Raw genomic sequence first — 27,309 nt, 5'->3', positions numbered from 1 at the left:
GGCAACTTGTATTAGGACTCATAAAACTTGGAAGAACGTAAATTTTTTTTTGCCCGCCTCGCACCCCGCGGGGCTGGAGGCTGCAGGGAGCGGGGGCACTGAGCGGGAGGATGAGGGAAGTGCCCCTGCCCGGGGCGGCCGGCTGGGAGTTAGCGCCAATTAACCTGCGAGCAGCACCGGCGGAGGGGGCAGCAGCACACACCCACCCCCACCCCCCCCGGCTGCGGGCTCAGCCTGGGCCGCCCCGCGGAGATTTGCGCACCCGCGGGCAGCGCTGCCGCCGGCACAAAGCGCCGAGCGGTGCCTCCCCCCCGCCCCCGCCAACAAGGGGCTGCGGACACCCGCGGAGGGGCCGCGCAGCTCTGCGCGGCGGCCGGGGGTGACCCGCGGAGGGGGCGTTTCGCAGCCCCTTCAAGGTAATAAATCACCGACTCCCTCGGCTGATGGTTAGTGGCAATAGCGGGGCGCGGGGGCCGGGCGGGGGCCGGGGCGGCCGCGGGGAGGGCCGGCGGAAACAGCCGCGGGGCTTCGGGAGACTTGTCCGGTTTGTTCTCCCTCCCAGCAGAACGGCCCCGGCTCCTCCGGACCTTTGTCTGGATGGGAGGAGAAAGGATGGAGGAACAGTGGTGGAAGGGGGAGCTGGCGGCAGACATCCATCAGACCCTGAGGACGAAGGTTGGGTCCCACTTTGTTCCTTTCCCTCCTCCCTCTCGGCCCCGCGGGGGACGGGCTGATCGGCTGCCCGGGCTGGCGCTTCGCGGTGGAACCCTGGCCGTGGGCAGGGCTCGGGGGAGCAGGTTTGCTCAGAGCTCTTCCCTGCGCTCTGCTTTTTGATCGAGACTTGCTCAAAAGCAAACCCGCGGAAGCTGCTACCTCCAGATACCTGCCTGCAACGTTTCAGTCGCTTTAACTTAGCCGGGGCGTTGATGACTCGTTGTATTAAATGTTAAGAGGATGCTGATAGCGACCCGCGAAAAAAATGAGCATGTTGTAGGACGTGGAGAAAGAGCATTGATTCTTTTACAAGAGATGAATACTAAAGTTCGGGTAAAAGATAGGATGCTGTTCCCTGGCAGACTGTAGAGAAGCGGAAAGATGCACAGACACAGCTTGTCATGGCTTTTCTAGAAGTTAGTGTATCATGGATTAGAAAAACAGTAAAATGTCCTGCAATAAGCAAAATAGTCTGGTCGCTGTGTGATGAGCTGGTGTGCTTGTACGGAGAGCAGGTAGAGTTGAGGCTGCCTGGTTAGTTTTTGTATTTCCTTGGGTATCTCCTGCAACTTTGGAGAAGCTGAGCGCAGTTAGCAGGTAAGGGGAGAGAGTGCCCTCAGCAAATGCTGACTACCTGGGCTTGGTACAGCTTTTAAGTTACTGAAGTTATGACTGGCAAAGTTAATGCTTTGGACATTCTGTTCCCTTCGTTTTCCTTACAGGCATTTAGCGTTAAATTATGTCAGGTGAGTTCATTGTTCTCAGGCCTCTGTGAGGGGGTGGGTTGGTTCTGGTGTCCTCCAGCTGAGGCAGCAATTCCTGGCCCTGCAGTGGGGGCAGGAGTAATGGAGGGAATCCAGGCGTCCAAAGGTGGGGGGAAGCTTTGATTATTTTTTTTTTTTAATATATTTTTTTAATTGACATATCCACTACCTTTAAATCAACTGTTTAATTCTTCAGCCTACTTTCTGGATGTACGTGATGACTCTAGATTGCTAAAACTTCTTCAGTGTATATGGATACTAACCTAGGCCAGCTGAAGCAACAAGAATTGTTTGAATTCAAAGAACCTGAAAAGGGGCAGAAGGTTCTCTGAGCCTGCTCTGCTTTTTCTGCTCCAAGGAAGGTCTACAATTCTTCCTGCTTGGACAATTTAAATCCTAATTCTGCTCACCCTGATAAGATGACTTTTTTTTTTTTTTTGAAGGAAGTTCTCCATGAGAATCCAGAGTGCAAGTATATCAGGCAGAAATAATCACAGCTTCTAAAATTTCTTTGGCTCATGTTCTGTGATTATTCCCACACCCCCCCCCCCCCCCCAAGTCCTGTTCTGCATAAACAACACTTAAATACATTGCCACGGTTTGCTTTTTTTGATGTCTAAAGTGTCAGAATTTACCATGGAACATTGCGGAACTCCTCGAAAAGGATCCTTCAGCAATGTTTGGGAAGAAAAGTAGTTTTGAGGTACTGAAGTAATTTTTGTGAGCATGGACTGGTTTTATGGATGTGTATGGCCATTGCATAGAACAAAATAAGCTTCGATAGTAGCATCCCCTCTAGAGTATTAGTGTGCTGGTGTATTAGTGTGTTAATACTGGAATACCGAAAATTCAGGCAATGGTACCCTGAAGCCTAAATGACCTCTCTGGTTTAAGATACTTGCTGAGGAGTCCTAGTCTGGGACAGCGTGTGTCTCTGGTTTTAGGTGGAAATAAACAGGTCTTAGTTTTAGCATGTGAATCTGACAGGAAAGTTACTTAAAGATGATTGTTGAGGAGGCTGAAATGCATATTGCAGGCTATCCCATTTATTTTTGAAGAACACACTTAAAATCTGGGTTAAGGTGAGGAATAGAATATCCACTTTAAAAAACCATAACTCTTCTCCTAAAACCACTGATCATTAGAAACACCTTTTTTTTTTTTTTTTTCCCTGAAAAAATTTAGTTACTTAAATGTAGGAGAAATATGCCTATCATGAAGCAATCCAGGTTTTATGTTAACAACTGAAAAAAATGTTATACCATCCTTCCCATCCCCCCAATTGGATTTGGGAGTTCTTCTTAACCTCATTGAGAGTTGGTGTCCTTTGTGACAGAGGTGTGCTATATCTGATGGGTATGTTCTGCATGAGAGCAGATACTGAATGTGTGTGGTATACCTGGCTTCTAATTCAGAGAGGGCTGAAAGATGCTGCAAGGCTTTGTGACTTCTCAAAGGCTCTAGCTCAATGTGGAGGAAATTAATAGCCCCTGAATTGTCTGACTAGTAAAATATCTCTTGTGATTATTGGGATGTTGTGTTCAGCTTAGCAGGACTGTATTGTGTTAGTTATTGAGTGTGCTGACCTAGTGGAGCAAAACGCTTAAATTCCAAAAGTGCTACACACATCTTTAGACTTTAAATGAAAGGTTGAAGTAGTCCCATGGATCAGGCCAGAACATTAAACCTGTTGCAAGACTAAGCCAGGAAGGAAAATAAAAATTGGAGTATACTGTGTTTTGTTTGTACTAGAAGAGTCTAACACACCCAAGCCAAAAAAGGTGCTGTGTGTATGTGTTGATATTTTCTGGTAGTTCAGCTACTTCTACAATGGCCCTGCATTACTGCGGATGGGAAGGTACTGGCTGTGCCAGGCAGCGGAGATCCGTGTGGAAAACCAGAGAGCTGTCTGAATGGCTGCGGGGCTACACAACATCTGCACAGAACTCCCCCGTCTGCCTCAGTAGCCCTGAATAGTCCCCAAGCGTGGAAAGCTGAGTAACAAGTCAGTGCTGGGTTTTGTTTGTTTGTTGTTTAAAGTTGAGGAAATACTTTGCCTTAGAAGGCACTCTGAGTGTCCCAGAAATAAGTGATGTCTGTTTGCTATTCCTTCCCCATTTTTGTGCTTATGTTGGGCTGTTTCCTTCCAGGATATGTTAATTTCCTGAAATTAATGAGAATTACTAGATCTGCCTGCATTTGTCTTTTTATTTATCTTTTGTATAGCTTCTCAGAGCAGGGCCAAATTTTACAGGACTTGTTTCTTGTGAATTTAAATGTTGATAATTGTAACTTGATCTTTTTAAGGGCAGTTCAAATTACTGTCTGCAGTTAACTTTCAGCTAGGTGAGGAGAGCTCATCCTCCTTCTGCTGAAAGCAAACAGTCCTTTGCTATTAAGTGGTAAGAATGTCTGAGTGATTTTTCTCTAGGTTAAAGCTCCTCCACACCTGTCTCCCATATCCTCTTGGTTTAAAGATCTTAACGAGGAAATGCTGTTTACCACCATGATGATCTGTTTATTTTGGTGTGCAAAATATTTTGGTGTGCTATTTTCGGCTTCATCCATGGTGTCAGTTTGGGCTGCGGTCTCTGAAGCAGGAATGTAGTCCATGCAGGGTTTTTCTTCACTGGTCTTTGAGTACTGTCACCATAAGTGCATTTCTTGAAGTTTTAAATCATCCTGTTAGAAGTAGTGCAGGATCTTGTTATTAACTTTGTTCAGTAAAAACTTTGATAAGAACACAACCTCTTCCTCTTCTCTCTGCACCCAGCATATATCCCTGTATTTTCTGTAGCTGTGCCAAAGCATCTGGTTTACTTGACCCGTTGGTAGCATGAAGGCCTTGATGTAACAGGAACTGTTTTATCTTTTAGCCTGTGAGTCCACTCTTGTCCTTGTTATTTTAAAAACTGGTCATCCCTTCAATGCTTAACTAACTAAACAGTAAGTTTGATATGTTCAGATCTGCCTGGCACAGCCTGAAATGCAGACTGGTGCAGACTAGACAGTCACACTCTGAATGGAGGGAAGGCATTAAGGCTTCGTGCAGGTGCTGCTTCTGGGTCTTGTTTTTAAAACAAAATCTGGATGAGAACTTTGGGGGTCCTGTATACCTACAGACATGCAAAAGGTTTTGTCCTGTTTTCCATTAATTTAATAGAGAGGATAAAACATTAACTTTTCATTCTGATGCACCCTAACAGTTTGAATCAGCTGTGAAAGAAAGTAGGTGTAAGAAGCATTGAGGTATATTAATAGCAGTTTTTTATTCAAGATGGGCAGTCCAGCAACAAAAGCATAATCTGTTCACTTTTCAGAAAACACACACAAAACCCCCTAGCTTTTGGAAATCAGCAACAATAGCATTACTGGTTGCTAGCTGTAATTTGCTTATATTATAGATGGCAGCATGTGCATGAAGCTGAAAGGAACAGGTGTCCTAATAAAGTACATGGTTATTCATGATCTCACTTCTTTTCTCCTTAAAGTTTGAACTTTAATTTTCACACTCCTTTCTCTGATCCTTCTCAGATTAGCTGCTGAACTTCCAAATACTTTGAAGTGTGTAAAAAGGATTTAATGAAATGCTTGATAAAATACCATAGTGGAACATGTGAAGTAATAGATTTTCAAGCACAATACTAGTTCAGCTTTCCTGCAAACTTCAAATGCCTGGGACTGCTGTGAGGATGGTGAAGGGTGGAGTGAATTCAAGCACAGAAAGCTTGTATATGCACTTGAAATACTGTCTTGGTCTGCCACGGGTTTTTTGTGTGACATCTCGGTAGTATGCCTGAAGCTTAATTTTGTCTACACTAAGCTCAGATCTCAAGAAATGGAGTCTGTGTTTATCTGTTGATATATTGAGAGACAGAAATGGGTAGTAGGGCACATGCATGAAGAGCATAGAATGTAGACTGAGATGGCCTTTAATCTAGGTAAAGGGGGGAAAACTGTTGAAGGTTCTTTGAAAGTGTAAATGGTACAACCCAGTGTAAGCCAAAGTTGTTGAGTTGGTTGGAACCTGAGCTTCTGCCTTACATGGCCAGAGTTCTGGTCCTTTGTGGGAGGTGCACTTGAATTTGCTGTTCTTTTTGAGTGTGTAGGAACAGTGATAACACAGAAGAAAATCTTAATTTATGGTGTTTCGTTCATGCATCAGTGGAATGTATCATAAATCAGTAAGGGTAGCTGCTGGCAGCACCGTGTGTTTAAGCTGTTGCTCTGTCTACTGGACTGGTCACTGTTGAACGAGGGGAAAAATAAAGGATATATTGCTCATGTACCTCTCTTATTAGAAAACCCCTGGATTTTTAATGATAGGAACTGTCTGACATCCTTTTTAAAACATAGCTCTGTCAGGTTTGTCTCACTCCTACATACTGAAACCAGACCCTGTGCAAGACAGGCACTTCTCTGATAAACCTGATTAAGACTTGTCTAAAACAGCTGAAGGTTGCTTGAATAATTGGAAATGCTGTAACTTTCAGGACTGAGAGATATGGTTCTAGCAGCACTGAGAGGAGGGGTGATCATGCCGTGAATCCGAGGCTGTCCCTTACTGCTGTGTCTTCTAACAGGTATGATCATAGGCCTGTTACTAAACAGCTTGGTTTGTGCTTGCACAGGCGAAGCGAGTGGAGCTGTTTCAGGGTTTCACCACTCATTTCTACTCTGCGAGGAAACACAAGCTGCTGGCCATGCCCTTGGAGCATGGCCCTGGCAGGTATCTGTGCGCTCCCCTTGGAGTTTGCATGTCCAGCTTGAAGATTAGGGAAAGCTGAATGTATCAGCTCTTCTCTACCATCACTGTTCACAAACACTGACCCTTCACCTTTCTGACTCATTAATTAAACTGCAGTCAGCTGCCTATGTATAGAAACACTTACCAACAAGTTTTGTGTGAGTGATTTTGTTACTTGAAGGTGTAGTGCTGCAGTCTGCAGAGGCAGAAGGGTTGTTTCTGTGGGGGAGAGAGAATAGCATGACATAAGTAGAATTATTCAATTGGTAGCATGCTACCTAGTATAATAGTGCAAAGAAACACAGAGTGCTCTGAATTTTCAAGCTTCTACAAAAAAAAAAATAGTATAGTTTAATTTATTTTTATATATGGTCTTCTTGCCTGCATAAAAAATGTGTTAGAGGAGTTGGCTTTTAGTGGTTTCTCATATGCAGTGCAATAATTATCTAAGAGATCAATTTGGCACCTTTCTTCCACAGCTGGAAAACTGTTTGGTTAGAACACAAAACAGGAAGGAGTTTGTCTCTTTCAAAGAAGAACTGTTAATACCCTGCTAGATAAGCTTTCCCTTTATTTTTCAACCGCGGGCATTTATTTTCCTGTTCTAATGCCAACAACTTTGCAGTATCTATTATTCTTACTATAGGAATTCTTAAGAATTCAGTGGAGGTCATGTACGTGCTCTTTTTCTAGAACATGAAACAGCTAAATGATGGCCAAAGTTACTATGGTTTTTACTAGTTTTTTGACTTAAATACTTAGTAGTTTTTTCCTTTTTTTTTTTGAGTGCCTTATATTGATACCACACAAGTGGTGTCTTGGGTTTATATACTTTTCCCCTGGATTAATGAGAATCATGGAGAACTTATTGAAATTTAAGTTATACTTCACTGGGTATCTTTGTTCATCAACTGGAACCTTTTTTCAGATTTTTGGGTTAGAATCAGTGGTGAACATCTGTGAGCTCTGGTAGGAGGGACCACATGCTGGATTCTGTTTACATATCCAGAAACAGAAGTAGATAATAAGATTTAAAAAAAATAGTCGTGAGAGAAGTATGAGGTTCATAGTAGTAAAGGAAGACGGTGTGTCTGTAGGGGAAGATTGTAGCACCCATTCCTAGATGAACAGGCTTTACTGTTACTGAGCAGCTCTGGTTTCGGTGCTTCGTTTTGCTCCAGAAGAGAGAAGGGCAGGTACCCAGCCCTGCAGCAGGGGTGCCCCTGGGTATCCCCGGTGGATCTGTTTGGGGGCGTTGGGAGATGCAGCACGTGTGTCCCGTGGCACAGAACAGATCCTGACTGGAGTCCAAGTGCTCCGGCATGGTACAAAACCAGGTTCAGTTACTGTCTCCCTGGATTTCAGAACCCGAGGCATATTTCTTACAGCGTTTCATTTTCCTTGTCAAAAAGCCTGTGAGTTGTCCTAAAATACCACAATGAATTTCACTTTTGTTCCAAGAGCTGATCATTATTATTGTGACTTATTACCATAATGTCACATCGCTTGCTAACTTTTCTACTGCTAACTTTTTCTGCTGACTGCTTGTCAGTTCATTACTGGCTTTGTATCAGTGGGATAACAGTTTTACTGAAAACAAATTGGATGGAAAAAAAATGTACCCGTGGAATTTCTTGCCACGTTGAACACCAGACCATCTGATGTGGTACCTGACGGAGAAAGTGTTGGGCTGGTGGCCTGAGCTGGCGACTGCTTTTAGGGAGCCTCTTGACCTTTCTTGCTCTCCATTTCAATTGCTGTTTGGCTGATTATGTTCAAAGGGCCAGGGAAAACCTAACCTTCATGTGGCTGCTCAGAAGCTTTAGTTTAAGTCTTGTTGTCTAGCGTCTCCTTTGGAGATGGATGGATGGATTCTGAAGTGCATTTGCTCAGCCCCATTACGAACCCACCCAAAACAGGCAAAACTCTGGTCTCCTGAGCTCAGGTGATGCACAGTGCGGGGTGCTGGGCCTGAGCTGAGTCTACAGCCAGGGAATGGCTAATGGCTGGAGCCTGGCTGCCTGGCAGATGGGATTGCCAACGAAGATTTGTCATCTTTAACACCACTTAAAAATGTTTACACTGATTCCCTCCTTTTGGAAAATCAGGTCTTGAAGCTGGTAGGAGGTGGCACCTTAAAATTGTCTTTGTCCTTCAGGCTGACACTCAGTCCAAGCCTTCCTTTTCGGGTGTTGAGATTGTGGTGATCCCTTTAAATGCTGTGCACTGACTTTCTAGAGGCTTTTTGTGGAGACACACTGATCAATATGTTGAACAAAGCTTGTTAAGTAATTTCCAAAACACCTGTGGGCCTCTTGTGTGCTGCTGCTTTTAGAATTTCAATGTGGCAATTGCTCAGTAGCCCAAAGCAAAGGTGTTGAAGTAGATACAGGTGAACAGGTCAAAGATAAGCAGAAACAGCATATGAAAGGGCAATTCCAGCAGACATCAGGACTCCCAGTGTCTTCTCTGTTGCTTTCCTGGAGATAAGAGGCAAAAATTAAGCAATGGTAACTATTTTTTTTTTTTATTCTTGCTCCCCCAAAGTTCAGTTTTTTCCATAGAGTTGTATTTGCTGATCCTGCATCACTTACTCTAGAGCAGCAGAGGCATTTTTTGAATTCAAAGGAGTATTCTTTTTTTTTTTTTTCCCCCGATGTATTTATGCTAAAGAACCCTGTGGGGGGTTGATGGAAAGGGGTGCATACCCACAGATCTGCTGATAACTAAGCCTGCTATTCAGCTCTTGCATTGTAAAACTATGTACCACTCCCTTTAAAAGAAAATCTCATAATTTAAGACTGATTTGTCAGTGTAAAAGCAGTACTATTGAACTGCTTATTAGCTGCTTCATGCTATTTGGTGCAGAGCAAGGATCTTGCCTATACAGGATCAATTAATACCTAGGAACTTGATCTTGTAAGAAACCACAGCACGTGGCTCTGTTCCTCCTAACATTAATCCTGAAGGTGAACCTTGTCTATGCTGTCAAGTCTCGTTACACAGAAGCCCACATGGGTTTTTCAGGTGAAAAAAATGAGAACGCCTTTTACTTACGCCCTTTATTAGTAACCAGTTTTCAAAAAATAACTTAAAAATATATTAAGAAAGTAGATGTCTTACAGGGGAGTAAATGTCCAGGAGCAGAATAGTCCTCTTGGCTTAATTCAGTGCTTTGACGTCTTTGAATTTTCTAGTGCAGTGGGCTGAGTATGGGTAGTTCTGGCTTCTGAGCATCTGAGGCTTGGATGTAAATATCTGGATTTCTGCTTTCATTCTGAGCCTCTAATGCTTGTCCGCTGAACCATAACATTGAGACATGTCAGATTTTTTGACTAGATGTATAACTGGAGTTACTGTTTATTTCTCACATTTTTTGTTATGATATAAAAAAGCAAATTTCACATTAGGGATGTATGCTGACCTCAGAGTATATGGTATAATTTTGCTGAGAGACTTAGCTGTCAAAACAGGAAGGACATTTCAAAAAATAAAACTTGAAGTTCTTACCAATCACTTAGAATAACAAAATATTTCAGAGGTAAGCTTGCCACATGATCTTATGATAGCTTGAGCTTTGTACAGACTTTTTTTTAAAAATTATTTTAACTGATGTGAACACTGAGCTTGAAACCATTTCTACCAGAACATTCATGTTATGGGTATGCTATGAATTCCTGCTCTGAACCTGTGTATGTCAGTTGTACTGATGGATTGAAATCTCTGTACATAAGGCAATAGAAAAATCAAATTTATGGGGGTTTTCTGGGTATAAAACAATGGGACATGTCTCATTGTCTCCCTGCTTTATAAATTGTTACTGGTGGGCGATTTCTTTATAATCCCCCAGTGAAGGCTGCCCCAGGTTTCAAAGGGCTGTTTGCCTGTCCACAGCGTGTGTCTGTTCAGTTGGGAATGTGTTTTTTCTCTGACTTTCTTTAGAAAGGTCTGGGAAGCAATCATCCGTAACAGTGCTCGGCTTGCTGTCTTTGTAATCTGCTTCTCGTTCTGGAGCCTCCCTGGTTTCCAGTTATGTGCTCCCCCCTGAGCCTGATTGTGTAGCTATTTTTCCTGATAAGTTGAACCTCCTTGTGGAATGTCTCCTTACAGGGGATGAAAGGAGTGTGGGCAGCCACCGCGCTGGCTGTGCAAGGTGGTGCCTCTTACTTCTGTAGATGGGGAAGCCAGTGTAGAATCTTCATCTGAACACTTTTTTTTAAAAAAAAAGTCCTGATTTATTTAGTAGAATTAACTGCTATGTACTGCTTTGTAGTGCAATATAACATCAAGTCTATCTTGCAGCACTGTACTAATTCTAATTTATTTTCAAATATATGTAATAGAAAAGTAATGTATTACCTTGACAGATTACTGAGGGAGATACCTTGCTGAAATGGTATTTTTCTAATCCATGCCTATCAACATGTATTCAGGTCTGGCCATGGTAACTGCATTAGTATATGACAGTGTCTACAGTGAGAAAGTGTCAATATTTAAGAGGCATTAGCTTGTTGTGGGTATTCCCAAGGATCTTCACTCCTTCCCTTAACCTACTCTTTGCATAGTGGCTACAAACTTGTGTGTAAAAACCCTTTCAGGTGAAAATCTAGCATAGGTAAACCAAAAACTTACATAATTCTCCCTTTAAAATGAAAATTCATATATTACATGTAAAATACAGTCTGTCAGTTCAATAACTAACTTTAAATGGTGAAATAGTTTACTACGGAAAATACTGGAATTTGCTATAATTAGAAAAGTCTAATCACTCTCCCATGTTGTGTTGTTTTTTTACTTTTGTTACTTTTGTTTCTTGCTGCAGCGATGCACCATGTGACTTTTTTTTTTTTTTAAATGTTAGATAGATGTTATTTATTCTAAAGACCTACGCATTCTTTGGCACAGGATGTAGTAACTTGGACATCTCAGGAAGAGGCAGTATTGGAGAACCTTATCTTGCCCTTCTTGCCTGTGAAACTCTGTTAAAACTTTAACAGTCTAATCTGGGTGAACAAAATTAAAAAGGAGTTCTTTAGGAACAATTTTTATGGCCGAGAAGTTTGATGTTCTATAGAAAGCAACAGCAAATTGTTCCTGGGTTAAACTGTGTTTGTTTGTGAACAAAGTGTGTGGGTGATGGAAGTACTAGAAGTTAAATGACTGTCAAAACATACAGTAATCCAGCCCTGATTTGTATCCAGCATAGTGCTAAGCATTTGCCGTCGCAGGTGCTGGGTGTTGGTTTGGGATTCCTGACACTGAAATGGTATTTGTCTCTTTCTTCCATTTTTTTTTTTTTTTTTTTTTCCTCTGTAGGAACTTAATCTGCCTATGTATAAGGCTCATTCACCACAGATTGGGATGCGCCGATACTTCATTGATCTCCTGACTCTCCTCAGCAACCATTGCAACCTCTGCCCTACAGCCCGGCATCTCGCTATCTATTTATTGGACCTCTTTATGGATCGCTATGATATCACTGTCAAGCAACTGCACATCATTTCGTTTGCCTGTCTTCTTCTAGCAAGTAAGTTGGCTGCTGCCTATTGCTTTTTTTTTTTTTTTTTTTTTTTTCCCCGAACAGATGGTTGTTTTCCTTATCATGTGCTGTTTTCTCTGTGTTAACAGATTCTACCTACTTAGGGTAAGGTCTAATGAAGTCCAAGTCGAGGCATAAAGCAATCTGTTAATAAACACTGCTTAACTGCATAACTTGCACTACACAGCCATATGCTGGTGTTGATGTACAGAGGAAGTTTTGGCAGCTGAAACTGGATCAATGGAAGGGGACAGTGAAGATCAGGGGGTGATGAGGTAGGAAGGAAGTGGCAAGACTGGGAGAGGACTGGGAGAGGTTAGTTCCAAGGAAGAGTTGGTAGTAGGGAATGATATCTCTGTAACACACAGCCTCTACTGGAGATCTGTCCTTGGACAATCTGTGACTGTTGTGATCACTGGGCATAATCAGATCCTTGCAAATCAGAGGTTTCTTATATAGGGGCCAAAGGAAAATCTGCTTCTCGAGGCACTCGGTGGATATGCTGATGATGCGGGACTGCATATTGCTTGTTCTGGGCTCCTATCAAATAGCTAGGCATTGCTGTGTAATACTAGAGTTTCAGTATTGGCATCCATGTAGTAAATGATCTTGAACATTTGTCATTAGTGTTTTATTTAAATTTTTGCTGCAGCCAGTGCAGTGCAAGTGGAGGAAAGTGAGACTGGTGTCTCAAGGAATTGCAGTCTACCCCTGCAGGCTTATGAACTCTGTCTCTAGGTTACATAGAAATTATCCTGCCATATGGGAGCCATGCAGAGCAATGCACTATTGTGGACAACAAAAGTTATGCAAACTCTAGCATTAATGGCTGAAAAGTGCAAGTAGTCATATTAGTTAAGGTAAAAAAAAAACCTTAAGAAAAGAAAGTGTTACTGTATGTTTACCCCTCAGGACATGGGATGGCTACTGCTTTTCCTTGCTGTTTGTGTTCTGAAGAACTTAATCTGTAGAGATAATGGTAAAATAAAAAAATACACCATGCACTTAATGTATTTAAGCATCACTAGCTGTCTATCTGACTCCAGAGAAGACAGTGAATTATGCGGAGCAGTTACTGGTCCATGTTGCAAGAAAGGCTGATATTAAAGTTGGAACAAAGAAGAATGTAAATGGTTGCTGTAGGTATAATCCAAGTGACTCACATATTGTAGTTCTGCTGACCTGAACCTTTGGTGAGCTCCTTCAGGCCAGTAGAATCGCAGAAAACCATTCCTACTGAGGAAGTATTTTATTTATTTACAAGAGAGGTATTTTTCGGAGCAGTCAGACAAGCTTCAGGCCAGTGCAGTGGAGGGGAAACGGGCTAGGGCTGGTTTGTAAATTGTTAGGAAGCTACCCTTACTTTCAAACACATCAGACTGGAATACCAGGTTCAGATAGCCTGGAAACTGATGCCTACTTAGAGGTGTACTCCTTCAGATTTCAGACCCTCTCTCTTACTTTTTGGTGGTAACCTCATAACTACAAGATGCCTTGCAGTATTGCTAGTTTTTTGGGTCTGGGTTGTTTTTGTTTTTTTTTTTTTGTTAATTTCCCAATAGCATGGATGAATGCTACCTTCAGGAACATTAATCCATTATCTAAAGGATTTTCTTTAGGTAAATCTGACACTTTCAATTATATTCCTCCATTTTTCCCCAGCATAAAATTGATTCTTCAACAGTTCTTTCAAAAACTCTTCATTTGGATTTAGAGGAAGTATTTATAGCTATAGTTTGTTCCCTGTGATCTGTAGATAGGATGAAAACAGTACCCTCAAACTTTATATGAATAATATGGTTTATCAAGCATGTCCTGGGCTGCAGCCAGAGCAGGGGGGGCAGCAGGGCCAGGGAGGGGATTCTCCCCCTCTGCTCCGCTCTGGGGAGACCCCCCTGCAGTGCCGGGGCCAGCTCGGGGGCCCCCAACAGCAGAAGGACACGGAGCTGCTCGAGCGGGGCCAGAGGAGGCCACGAAGATGCTGGGGGGGCTGGAGCAGCTCCCCTGGGAGGCCGGGCTGAGAGAGTTGGGGGGGTTCAGCCTGGAGAAGAGAAGGCTCCGGGGAGACCTTCGAGTGGCCTCCCAGTGCTTAAAGGGGGGGCAGGAAAGGTGGGAAAAGGAACTCTGGATCAGGGGGTGGGGAGTTAGGACAAGGGGTAACAGTTTTAAATGGAAAGAGGGTAGATACAGATTAGATAGAAGGAAGAAATTCTTCCCTGTGAGGGGGGTGAGGTGCTGGCCCAGGGTGCCCAGAGCAGCTGTGGCTGCCCCCTCCCTGGAAGGGTTCAAGGCCAGGTTGGACGGGGCTGGGAGCCCCCTGGGCTGGGGGAAGGGGGCCCTGCCCGGGGCAGGGGGGTGGGACTGGATGGGCTTTAAGGTCCCTTCCAACCCAAACCATTCCATGACTCTATGTATTGTCAGAGTTGATAGTAAGATCTTGGGCAGGGGTTCACTACATGAGTTTGAGAGAGCTGGACTGCTGACTTCTGTAGTTTCTAGGATTTAAGAAGCAAAAAAACCTTTCAAGAGTTTCCTTATGTGAATGACTGAAGTAAAATACAACTTTAGGCCACCTATATGCATATGTGAAGCAAAAGGAAGTTCACAAACTGCCCTATGATAACACTAGAGGGAAATACTTTGCAACTTCTGTGTGGTTTTTTTGTTTGTTTGTTTGTTTTTTTTTTTTAAAAAAAGGGCAATTCACTTAAGAGCAAGCCTAAATCTAGTGAGCTAATGAGTGTAAGAATCTTTCTAAAATTAAGATTACAGCAAGGCAGTAACATGTATACGTCCTGATCTGGAATTAAATAATTTCTTACAGGATGGGGAAAAGGTCTATTACTGTAAAGGCAGCCTTCCTACCAACATGTAGAAACAAAACACTGAAAGTTGAACTAAATCAGCTTTGTACAAAATTAATGCCTAATTAACTTGCATAGATGAGGTTTAAAATGCTAAGGCTCAGTTTGGAGACATTTAGGATCATAGTAAGCTCTGTTGTTTACTGCCTGGGTCATTTTAATGTGCAGTTAAGGATATTCTTTTTTGGTTTGTGTAGTTCAAAGTGATGCAAGTCAAGTCAGGAAAAGCCACTTTACTGAGTTTAGTTTGTTACTTTCAAAATTATATAAAATGGAAGGAAACTTGTACTATATTTTTTTAAATGTTTTGTAGTAAAAGATTAAGTCAGAAGTATTGACCTGAAGTCACCCTTAAAGTTCTCGTTTTAGCAAAGAAGAATAAAACTAGTCCCTTGCCTGTTACGGCAAATGCAGTCATCTGAACTTCCTGCAAAGCATTACTGTAGGAAGTTGCATAGTTTTTCAGCAGAGGATTGCAGCAAATGCTCTTCAGGCTGTGTTGCAAGACACTTGTACTACTAAAAATTTACATACCTCCACTGTAGACAGCAAAAAACCCAATGTTTTCTTGAGTAGTTGTGGTGTTTACATCCTATCAAGATGAATGTCTAATGCAGACTGTCTTTCAACAATAAACATATTTTGAGAAACTCTGGGTTTTCTTCCTGATTGCTTGCTTAGAAAAGAGCAAGAATTTAAGGGTAGTATACAGACCACAATCAAGATGAGATGTAGTTAGAGGTGAGATTATTGCCACTAATTTAAGTGTGTGGGTTTTGGGGGAGGGGCATAATAGAGAAGCTTGTAGACATACAACTTCTGAAATGGAAGCCAGAAACTCCTAAACTAAGCCAATTTTTAAGCTCAGAGAAATTGTTGTAAACTTGTGTTTAGCTTTGAAGTTTATTGCTTCTATCATGGATCTAAAGGATCTCAAAAACTTGTCTCTTCTTTTTTTTTCCTTTACCTACAAACATTGTCATCACCTATTTTTGGATAGCATCTGACAGTGGTGCTCTCCTGATGGAGAACATAACATTTTGCTAGATGCTTGTTAGCTGGAGCTGATTTATCTTTCTGTATTCTAGAAATGCATTTTGACTGGCTCATCAGTTTCCCCAGACAGGGAAACTGGATGATGATAGTGCTTCCCACCTCAGTAATAATTGTGAAAGAGAGGAGGGAATGAGAAGATAATACTGTTCCAAACAAATTGCACTAGCAGCCAAGTAATGTTCAGCCTGGACTTGCTGCAGTTGAGAGGAATGTGGGTGTGTATCCCTCAAATCATCCAGTTGTTCACTAGCTGGAAGATGTATATTACTTTGCAATGTTTGCACAGTGTGATAATTGGAGAAGGTCTCTGGAAATTCCTGCCAGATAGTTTAGCTCCTCAGAACAGGTATAAAAGCTTTGAAATTTACTAATGTCAGGAGTGGTTATTATTTTCTGTGAATCAGTTATGAAAAAGAATGGTGAAAATTTGTTCACAGTAATCCAGAGGTGAACTGAAAGCTTTTAGTGGAGGGAAGGAAAAGTTGCTGGAAAAATTAATGTCGCAGTTACTTTAGGAATGTATTTGGAACAGTCTCTCTCTTTCACTTGCATTAAGGAAAATGTTATGATCTAAACCAGAATCATAAGCTAGACATGTTTCTGTAATACTGAAAGACCTGGTCCACGTGGATGCTTTGGCTAGGTACAGAGGCCCACCTTCTGAGTCTAGCCATGGTAATACAAGAAGTTTTAGGTTCCTGCTGCTGTGAGATCATTAGTGAAGTCCAGTGGTTCTGATTGCTCAAGACATTCCATCTGTCCCTTGCTTGAAGCAGTGGTTGCTCAGGTTGACTGCTGATAAGTTAGGGAGATGCTGGCTTTTGGTGAGAAGTAATGCTGGGCAGCTGGGACTGGTGGTCTTCAGGCAAGCCAGCTGGATCTAGAGCAGGATAGTTACCAGTACAGCTGCACAGAAGCTGGGATTGCTGTCTCTGCACTGGGCTGTGGATGGATGCTCACTTTGCAAACTGATAAGCGGCTGAAAATGCTACTACTTTCCTTTTCCCCCAAAGCACCCCAGTGCTTTGAGTAAGTTCTGATTTTCTCCAGACAAAATCAGCTGGCTGATGCTTTCAGTAAGTGGATTGATCTAGTTTAACTGGCATTTTGCCCAAAGGGAATTGAGGAACTTTCATTTTGCCTCACCTGGCAGCTGAGAAGACAGCCCCTTGCAGAGGAGCACTGTGGAGCAGCAGCAGGTTATAATGTCCTAAACTGTATCTTCATCAGGCGATTTATTACAGAAAATTATTGTGATATTTTAAGGTGCTCTATCTAGCCTTAAGTGCTAGAAAAAATGATTGTGTTAAAGATAGCCCATCTGCTTTAGTGCTACTTGGCTCAAATAGCTTACTGAAAGCTGTGCAAACCAGCTGCCCCCAAGTAGATGAGGTGCACTGACACAATCCATTCAGCTGGTCCAGCCGCAGGAGCAGTGAACTTGGGAGAGAGCAAGGCCCTGGGCAGTAAGTCTTAAACCTCTGTAACTGTTTCCTCTGTGAGTTCTGTAACCATGATATACTGGGGCTGTACTGTTATGTTGTATCAATATAGTTAGAGCAAGGCAGCTTTTGCTTGTTGCTGTAAAAACCCGACTGGGTCTTAAAAGCTGTTCCTTTGGTCCCTGAAGAGCTAACCCTCTTCAGCTGCAGGTGCTTCAGTACCTGATAAAACCAACATTTCTCTCGGCCACTCAGGAGCATTGAATGTTCCAGCAATTCTAGTTCTTATGGCCTCTGTTCCTCAAGAGGGTTCTGCTGCTATGGAAACATGATAACAGATTTTAAATTTGAGTATTGTTTTAAGCAAAGCTAGTTTACTGTTCAGCACATCCAGTGCTGCATTGCTTCAGAGTACTTGCATGGTACTTGTGGTTTTCCAGGCTTTATTTTGCCCAGCTCCTTAATCTGCCAGTGGATTCTCAGCAGCTGAGTTAACTCAGGACAATAAAAGAAATTACAGCAAGAAAAGATGTCTGTGCTAAATGGGCTGAGTTTGAGCATGGGTAATCCTTTATCACCCAATTCCCCACTGACTATGTCGACCTGCTGTCAGACATCAGGCTGTAGCTTTTCTATTGTATTGTGCTTTGTGATCTGTTCTCTGTTTATTGTCCTACTTTCATGAGCAGGTAACTGTTCTGACAAAGACATCTGAGTTGTTCTCAGTAAAAGCTAATAGTGGATGTCAGTCCAGGATACAGATTAGTGCAAAACTTAATCTGTAGTCCTGAGGTTTTTTGTTGTTTTTTATTTCCCTGTTGCTGTAACGTACAGAATATTTTCTTTAATTATTAAACTTTACTATAGTAAGGCATTAAACTCAGATGCCCTGAGCAAAGTGGTTTGCATGTATGCTAGGTATTGTACAGACAGATGAAGGACACTGCAGAAAAAGGAATTGAGCAGGCTACCTCTAAAATAGCCCATCTCTTTCTTGCCTTAGAGGACAGTTAGAAGCTGTGTTTGTATCTGAGGGTGGCATGGGAGAGAATCTCAGAAGTTTGTTGTACCACCTTCTGGAACAATGTAGGAAAAAAGAAAAGTAGTTCTTTAGCTGTGTAAGCAGCTGTAGGCCTTTTCTTTATGCTGGGCTATGTGGGCTTGATTGTTTATCCTCCTTTTGGATTGATTTTAATTGTTTATGAGACAAAAAGTACTTACACTTTAATGACTATTTAAATTGGCAGTCCTTTCTGTTCCCTGGTTTTCTCAAAGACTCTGAAAAATGTAATAAAACAAATTGTTTGAATGTTCTGCTTTTGTTTTGTTGCCCATACAAAAGCCCTGGAAGATCACCTACCCAAGTGCCAGTAACAAGCCTGAAGTGCATGCTGCATAGCTAGGCGTGCACAGGGACTCTTGCCTCCTACAGTGGACAAATCAGTTCTTCAGGGTACACTTGATAGCAGTGATGCTTCTCTGAGACCTTTAGTTTTTTTGAGTGAAATGCTGGCATGGATTGATAGGCTCTTTTGATAAGGTGACAAATGTACTAATGAAATGTACTCTTTATAACTTAAGCCTGTTTCCCTTGACAGGATTTACTCTGGCTTTCATTCATCAAAACAAAAGTATGAATTTGTAGCATAAAAAGCACTAACTTTTTTCCTGGAAGAGCATCTGATTTTAGAATTCTGAGTGGGACAGAACATGATATAAAGTAATTAGGAAAATCTTTGCATTGTTAATTACAGTAATACTACACACTCTTAATGTCCCATGCTGCCCTCATCTATTTAGATTTTACAAAAAAGTTGGTCATAAGTGTAAACCTACATTGCAAGTTCATCCTGTTTTATTCATCCTGTTGACCTCAGTAGACTTCCTTGTATAAAAATTTGCAGCATCTGTATTCTTCTTAAATTAAGCATTGCTTTAAAGGCTTATGATTCTGTTACCTCAAAACTATTTTTGAGGGTAGTAGTGACAGCTAAATGGTTTTATTGGTAACTGGAGCTCAGCAAACTTTTAATTTGAAGTGTCTACAGTGGCACTTCACAAGCATACAAATGACTCATACACGGTTCTCATGAACTTCAAACTACAGACTCCAGGTGATAATGTAGCTGAAACAGCTTTGGTTTTCTTCTCAAAGAGTAATGTTGGTTAAACTAGTCAGAGTTATTTGTTTGGCCAGTACTAGACTTGGAACTGTTTTGTCTGATCCTTTAATATTCTTGCAGCAATTGTGTTGGAAGTCCAGGTTCTCTCAGCATAAACATACTGTGCATAGAATCTCAGTTTCTGGTGTAACCAAAGGAACACAAATAGGAATAGTATATTCTAATAACTTTAATTTAGGGAACTGGAAAAGGAGACACTGCATTTTAAAAACATCTTAAACTTGTTATTTCCCAGCTTGCCTCTTATCTCTTTGGTCTGATGGAGTGAACTAACATTTGCTGTCTTCTCCATATTTCAATTCAAAAATAGGTGGGAAATGCTTGATAAATTTGGACGCAAAGTGTTTAGGTCAAGGTGGAATTGGGAAAGAAAATGTTATCAAGGTGCTTATATGTTGCTTTGGAAAGTAGCTCGTATTAAAATTTTACAGTTTATTCAAAGCAAAGTTTCTGAGTTGATTTATCTCCCTCAATTCCCAACTCAATTTTGGAGCCTTTCTTCAATTTATCAAGCTATGTTTATACTCAGTGTCTCCAATCTGCTGCAATGGCTGCCGTTAATCTAACATTCAACACACTATTTCCTAGCTTTAAAAGCAGAAGGGGAAAAATAATAAATAACTAGTAATCTAAATCACTACATATAGCTGTTTATTATTTTTAGTGTTAAAAGAAAAATTATCTTGATCAAGTCAAACAGCTTTGCCCTATGTTGGTATGATACCTTCCCAAAACTACTGTGCTGGTAGTCTGCTCTCCAGACTATAGCCTGACCTTTTGAAATTTCCAAGGTTGGCCTGACCTTTTGAAATTTCCAAGGTTGAGTGGAAGAAAGAAGGGACTAGAATTTAGGGAAGCCAGAATCACAGATCTCATCCTTAGTTTCCTGGGCATGAAGTGGTTTCTGCTACTGCTGCCAGTATACTCCTTAAATTTCTTATCAGGCTGTGACATCAACTTGTGGGGAAGAAACAAAGAGTTAACTTTTATCTAAAATTTAATTTTTCTTGAACAGTTCTAAATTCAGGTGGTATGGAGATTCATGAATGTGTATACAGACTCCTGAATTTTGAGGGCTCTTTCACTAACAATGTGCCCACAGTCCTTTCCTGTTTTGCTACAAATGATAGATGAATTTTTTCATGGTTACTGTTATGCTTTTTTTATGGTAGGGTGGCTGCTATATTACACTTTTAATGCATGTCATATCCATGATACCTGAACAGACTCAAAGATAGAAAATACATTTTTAAATGTGTTAAAAAGACACTTAAACTGCTAATAGTACAGAAAATTGTCAGGCTTTTAATACACTGGAGACACTTTGGATGGAATTGCTATCCTAAATGGATAGCAAGATCTTCCTTTTAAAATAATATTCTAGTGCAATATCTGGTTTAATTGTTTTTAGATTTGATGAGAATACTCTGAAGCCATATGACATGCTAATATCTTGTCAATTGGTCTGTGTTGGTAAAGGAGAACTCTGACAGAGGCAATGGAAGGACAACTGAAGCAAGAATCAGTTGTGGAATATATGACCTCAAGAACAAAGAGGAAAAATAACTACAGTACTTTTAAGTACCTACAGGTTTGGATTTCGCAGCAGGGATGGTCTTTAAGCTATACTGGAAACTTATTACTGGTAGTTGCTTGTTGCTAGCTCTTGAATAAGGAGTGGCTGGAAGATGGGTCGTTTTTGGTTTGATAAACCAACAGTGTGAATTTAAGAAGATTTAACTGCTTTAAGTTTGCAGCAAAGTAACACTGCTTTATTACTGATCCTGGGAATCAGATCTGATAGTGGATGCTTTTTATGAAAGAAGGGTGAATAGAGTGAGATCCTGTTTTTCTGTACAAAATGTCAGCACCTTGTAGCTACTAGTGAAGACTGAGTCATTCTAGAGACTACTGCTGTTTCAGTAGGTAAATACAATTTAGAAAAAGGAGCATCTTTGCTCATCTAGCTGGACTGAAAAGGTATGCTCTCTCCTAGCCTCATAGGAACTATTTATGTTAATCACTTTGGTTACAGTGTACTTCTAGCCTTTCAGTGGCCTTAGCTAATAAGGCCCTCCAAGACAGGAAGGAACAAAAAGAAATTCTGAAGCATCAAGGGCAAAGGTGGTGTTGCCCAAGGGTTTTTAATGTCTTCCTTTTTGTAGCATGTGCATTTAGTTTCCATACCCAAAGGAGCTTTTTTCCCCCAGATCTTCCTTTGCTATATTTTCCCCATACTGCTTGCTTTCTTCACACTTGACTGAATGCCCTTCAGCAAACTGCTTCCAGTAATTGTCAGAAAAACTATCTGTAATCCTAATGAGTTTATAATCCTGGCTTTTGGCATCAGTACTATACAAACAATTAAAACCAAATAAACAAATCCATGAAAAAGATATAGGAATCTGACCAGCCTGTTATCATCTTTCCTATTCATGTCACTGTACTTTTCTGTCCTTTAAAAAGCACCTTCTATCATTAACTCTCTGGTTTGGGGATAGTTGTTTAGCTTTTGGACACTTAGTCATAACAATAAATCTTATCTGAACATCATCTCTTCTGGCAGGTAAATTCGAAGAAAAAGAAGATAAAGTTCCAAAGTTGGAGCACTTAAATAACCTGGCATACATGTGCAATGTGAATGTGGTCTTGAACAAGAAGGATTTGCTTAGAATGGAAATGCTGCTTTTGGAAAACTTCAACTGGAACCTCTACCTACCAACACCAGCACACTACATTGACTACTACCTCTGTGTGTCCATTGGTGAGAATGACCTTCACAATGGCTGGCCGATCACCTCACTGACCAAAATCAAAGATTTTCTGGAGAAATACGTGTATTATTTCCTTGATTTCTCAGTGCAAGGTAAGAGGCTTAGTTTTATGCTAGAATGATCTTCCATTTGGCAAAAGGCAAAAATCTGAGAGAGATAAGAGCTTTAAAACTTGTAATAATATGGATTGCACAAAATTATCTGGGAAGAATGGTTTCTTTCTGCAGCTATTTTGGATGTCGGATGGTACGGCGTCCCTTCCTTGCGCATAAGCCTCGTCTCTTTTCAGAAATCTCCAGATGAGATCATTTTTTTTTCTTCAGCAAAGAACGCTAATTGGTAAGACTGTCAGAAATGGGGTCTAATTTTTGATCTGCCATAGAGTATGAACTACTGTCAGTTGCAGACATGGTATCATGCAGTTCAATGTACAAATCTTTTTTTTAATGATTTTTGTTAGAGGGTCCTGTGCTGCAAGGCATGACATACTTAGAATGAAGGGGCTTTTATGATTTGGTTTGCAGCACTGATTCCAATATCTGCCTGTGTGAGAGGCAGTGAACTGCAGCATCCTCATAAGCTGGGTTCAACATTCATATAAATAGGTGTATAATTATCAATACCTAAATTTGTTTCAGTTGTGACCAGTCTACAGATTTCATCATACCCTATTTCATGGCTTCTGAAATTAAAGAAACTGCAGTGAAGCCTTGATAGTAGCTATGAACAAGTAGTACCAATATCTTCAGGAAAGCTTCATCCAGTTTTGAGAGACTTTTTCTGGTCATGAGTTAATACTCTGAGATGTGTGGAACAAATCTGTGGATTTAACTTTGTCCCATTTTGCCATGTATACATGTAATAGGCTCACTGCAGTGATTAATGAGTATAATTCTTGTTCTGTTTTTTTTCTTTTGTAGATCACACTTTCCTCCATTTTCGTCCATCTCTGATTGCTGCAGCTTGTGTATGTGCCTCACGTATCTGTATGCAGATTTCTCCTGCCTGGACAACACAGCTTGAATTGCTAACGTGTTATTCCTGGGAACATCTTGCCCAATGCATTGAAATGATGCTCACGTAAGATCAGAAAGTAACCTGTTTGTGCTCTTAGGAAGATGTTAATACTCTGTTGTTGTTGTTGTTGTTGGTTTTTATTGTTTAGCTAAAATTAAAATAGTACAATATTACATTGGCAATCTCCATCTTCAGTTTGGGGAGAGGAATAAAAGGGAAAAAATCAGGTCACTTTAAGTGTAATCTGATTGGATTGAAGCTTTTACAGATGGTTGATGAAATCTTTTTTCCTGTTTTCTCGTTGTACCTGGCATATACTTGCTGCAGAGACACACCAGTGTATCTCTAACATTGAGAATACAATAGAGGGACATTTCAGAACTATTATTTGGTTTTCCTCTGGTAAAGGACGTGGCTGTGATGCGTCAATACTGGTCTGGTATGTGAGCACATACAATCTTGACAGAAAATAATAAAAAATATATTAATAGAATAATTTAGGTTGGGAGTGATGGTGGACCTTCTGAATTCCTACTTAAAGCAGGACCAACTGAAATTAAATCAGACTGCTTGAGGTGTTGTCTAGTCAAGTTTTTACTATCTCCAAGGACAGAGAATTCCTAATCTCTCTGGGAAACTTGTTCCAGTGTGTCATCATTCTCATGATAATCAAAAGTGTGAAAATATTTCTTCCTACTGTTCCCTTACAGCTATGCACTTTAATACTCTGCAAATACTTATACAGAACATTTCAAAATATCCTTGTGTTGTGGACTTAAGGTTCCAAGATAACCACTCCATCAATAAAAACATACTTGTGATAAAAATGATCCATAAAGCTGTTGTTAGTGTGTGAAGATCGCAGGAGGATAATTAGAAATTAATTGTGAAAGAAACTGAGGATTACTGTATACAGCTAGGGCCAAAAAGCTGATGACGTAGCATGACTGAAAACTTTGGGATATATACAAGCTCTGTGAAATTCTCCTTTTGATAAATCTTACTTAAACTTTGTTTCAGATATTATGAGAATGACCTCAAAGAAGCCAGTAACATAAAAAAGCAAGTAACAGTTCAACATCAAGAACAGGAAGCAGTGGGAAACCTGAGCCATCAAGCCACTACTCAAGTTCTCTTCCAACAATCAAGTTACCACCCGTTAGCCCAGCATTCAGCTATGCTTTCCCAGTTCCAGTGTCCGGTGCAAGATCTGTGCTCTGCTTACCGTGACTCCTTACAGGCCCAGAGGCCCCGCGGTCTCCTGGCCGGCAGTGCTGACAGCCCGCCGCACTCCTACGCGGCCCTTCAGGCCAGCCTTCGGCCGTCTGCCCAGGCTCTGCCCTTCCAAACGCCCGCCGCTGTGCAGGTGGCATTGGGAACAGAGACCAGACACTTCATCTCCACGGCTTATGGCTGTAGTTACTTCAGTGGTCATCACTCGTATGCAGCTGGGTGTTTTGATGGATAAATATTGAAAGGAGAGAAAGGTGATATGAATCGAAGCTAAAGAGGAGACCCTGTGTGTGTGATACAAGATGTGCATCTGAATGAAAACTGTGAAGGAAAAGAATTCTTATGACTTGTTCGTTCAGAGGAGGATGTTCTGGATCCACTGATCACTGGAACCTGGGTGCCTTTCTGCCAAGGGTTGTACCTTTGGCTCTTAATGAGAGGGAGAAATAGAAGTTAATCAATATACCTCGCTCTGTGTCACTTGGAGGCATCTGTGTAGAAACCCTGTGGAGATTACTTCCTTCCACTCCAGTCAGTGACTCATCAGAGTTGGCTGAAAGCTTGTGTTGAAGAGTTATTTAAGGCTGGAGGGTTTGTTGAATCTCTGGTCAAGTAGCAATGTACCTAGAGGAGGATGTTGGAAAACATTGAGTGCTCTCCTCTAGCAGTGACATGTTGCTTGAACAGTGTCAGTTTATACTACTGGAAGCTTCTACTAAAATATACCGAAATCGGTATCAGTTAAATGTGAACTTCTTTTATGCGGAAATCTGTGTAGAACACTTTCCATGTTCTTTGAGCAGAAGTGATAGTTCAGGAGTAAGACTTTAGAATAAAAGGCAAAGACAAAAAAAAACCCAGAAGACTATCAAATAATTTTTGAGTTAATATTCTCTTGGAATCTAAATGTGGTGCTGCTGAAGGGAACATCACCCTGCCTTCAAGTATTTTAGAAACAAAACCAAAACCTTAAATCATCTCTTAGATCTTTAATGTGCTGCTGCTTTTGAGACTGGAGATTATAGTTAGTAAACTGTTCATGAGGTTTATCAGGGATTTAATGTTACTTGAAGAAATCATCTTGGAAAAACTTAAAGCTTTCTGCCTTCAGCTATTTAATTTCCTTGGCTCAGTGACTTGTGGCAGTAGTTGAGACTCAGGACAGAGGAACTGGTGTTAATGGGGGCAAAGATAGGGAACTGGTTAACTTTGCTGTGAAATTAAGAGTATGATTGCAGTGCTAGACAATGTTGACTTGTTTATTTAAATACCATCTTAGTCTTAGCGTTCTCTTGAAATATGTAGTTGGTAAATTGAAGATCCTGTTGCTTCTTTGCAATGAGACGCGCACCTACTGTCACATATCCAAAGGTTTCTTTCTCAGCTGAAACCAGGGATGATTGTTCAAAAAACTGTGTAGGTTTTTTTTAATGTTAATGCAGATATTTACAAGAAATGGACTGCTGCAAATGCAAAACTTTAGTTTTGATATATGCAACCACTATTGTAAATTTGTTTGAAGGCAGTACTCTTGGTTTGTCTTTGCTCTGAAGGTCCTCAGGACAGCAATACAAGTGATGTGCAATATGCTTTGACTGACTTGGGGTAATTTCTTCAAGTCATATGTCACAGTGCTATTTTAAATTATATTTTTAAAGAATTGTTTTTAAGGGTGTTTTAAGTGGAGGGGAAAAACTAGCCTGCATGCTAATGCATGTCGGTATAACATCTTCTGAGAATGCAACATTTGGTATCAAGTTAATTTTTTTCATTCAGCAGGCTAGAGGAATCTTCATGTTCTTTCTAAAAAAAAGGCAAACTGTAAATAAAGAGACAGTACTCTTCAGAAATTAGCCTGTTTTAGAGAACTTAGTTCACCTCTTATTCTGTTGGTTCTGTATTTATATTAAACTTTATTTTCAGAAGACTTTAGTGTATTCTTTATGCCATTTGACAGATGTAAGGAACAATATATGTGCCAGTACTGTTGCGTGGTTTTTCTTTATCATCTTTATAATTTGCATCATGTGCAGTGTTATACTTTGGATTGCCATAGTCCTTAATTGTGAAAATACTTGTCAAGTTCCCAGTGAAAGTTTTCAATAAACAAGCACACAGCTGAAATACCCTCTATTTTTAAAGTGGTTTCTCCATAGCTTTTAACAATGAAGATGTGTCTATACCTTAAAAATAACTGATCTGAGCACTCATAATGTTTTAAAGAACAGAAGAGTGGTAGGACAAATGTGATGGGAAGGCCTTGCCAAATAATAAATTGTCAAGCATTAGGCATATGAGGAATTTTATCACTGCACAAGGCAGGCAGAGAATGTGCAGAGACAAGGTAGGGACATAAAATAATAGAAGAACAGATCATTCCAGCTCAGAGGGCCAGTGTGTCTTAGTGGTGCTGTCTTACCTAAGGAGGCTGAAAGGCTGAATAGGAGAATGCAGTTGTACATTCAGTTTTTCTTCTGATGACTGTATCTTCTAAGCTGGAATTGTCCACTGACTTCCAGGTTCTGTTTGTGCTGTTGTATCATGGGTGGAGTTAGGGCAGATTAAATCCAACAGCAGACTTTGAAAGAGAAAATACTTACAGGCATTTGACTTGGCCTAATGCTGCTTTGATTAACAGTTCTCTCCAGAATGCTTTAAATATTGGTGGCAATTCCACGCATTAAATTTAATGGTAAATACTTTCATGTGACTTTTTTCTTTCTTTTATGAAAACATACTTCCGCAGGAAAAGCAAATGTTTTTCTGAAGACTTTTTGCCACAATTACTTTTGGAGGGAGCTGCAGAGGTGCTTGCAAAGCTGAGTTAATTTTTAAACAAAAGGATGTAAAACTTCTCACTGTGCTTGTGCTGTTTGTTGCTGTCAGCTGCAGCATAGTCATAGATCAGAATTTTTACATGCTGCTTAGCTCGTACTTCCCTGGTAGACTTTGAAATAAGAAAGGCTGCTGCAAAAG

The 27,309-nt window shown here is 40.9% G+C and overlaps 1 protein-coding gene across 1 annotated transcript; it reads left to right on the top strand.

The window, feature by feature from the left end:
- The first annotated feature begins 286 nt into the window (after positions 1-286).
- Positions 287-26,457, top strand: CCNJL (cyclin J like). Its single transcript, XM_042790477.1, has 6 exons — positions 287-416; positions 566-675; positions 11,542-11,752; positions 21,876-22,175; positions 23,004-23,163; positions 24,121-26,457. The coding sequence occupies exons 2-6, from the start codon at positions 598-600 to the stop codon at positions 24,566-24,568; spliced, it is 1,197 nt and encodes a 398-aa protein (XP_042646411.1). The 5' UTR covers positions 287-416; positions 566-597; the 3' UTR covers positions 24,569-26,457.
- The last annotated feature ends 852 nt before the right edge of the window (positions 26,458-27,309 follow it).

The sequence above is a fragment of the Tyto alba genome, unplaced genomic scaffold (genome assembly GCF_018691265.1).
Source record: "Tyto alba isolate M040663 unplaced genomic scaffold, T.alba_DEE_v4.0 Super-Scaffold_17, whole genome shotgun sequence".
In the NCBI taxonomy this organism is placed as follows: Eukaryota; Metazoa; Chordata; class Aves; order Strigiformes; family Tytonidae; genus Tyto; species Tyto alba.
This window is presented reverse-complemented; position numbering and strand designations above follow the sequence as displayed.

Excerpts from the sequence above, each read along its gene's own strand:
- CCNJL (XM_042790477.1), top strand. The coding sequence starts at position 598 with ATGGGAGGAGAAAGGATGGAGGAACAGTGGTGGAAGGGGGAGCTGGCG. Across the intron at positions 11,753-21,875 it reads TGCCTGTCTTCTTCTAGCAA|GTAAATTCGAAGAAAAAGAA; the intron begins GTAAGTTGGCTG and ends CTCTTCTGGCAG. Across the intron at positions 22,176-23,003 it reads CCTTGATTTCTCAGTGCAAG|ATCACACTTTCCTCCATTTT; the intron begins GTAAGAGGCTTA and ends TTTCTTTTGTAG.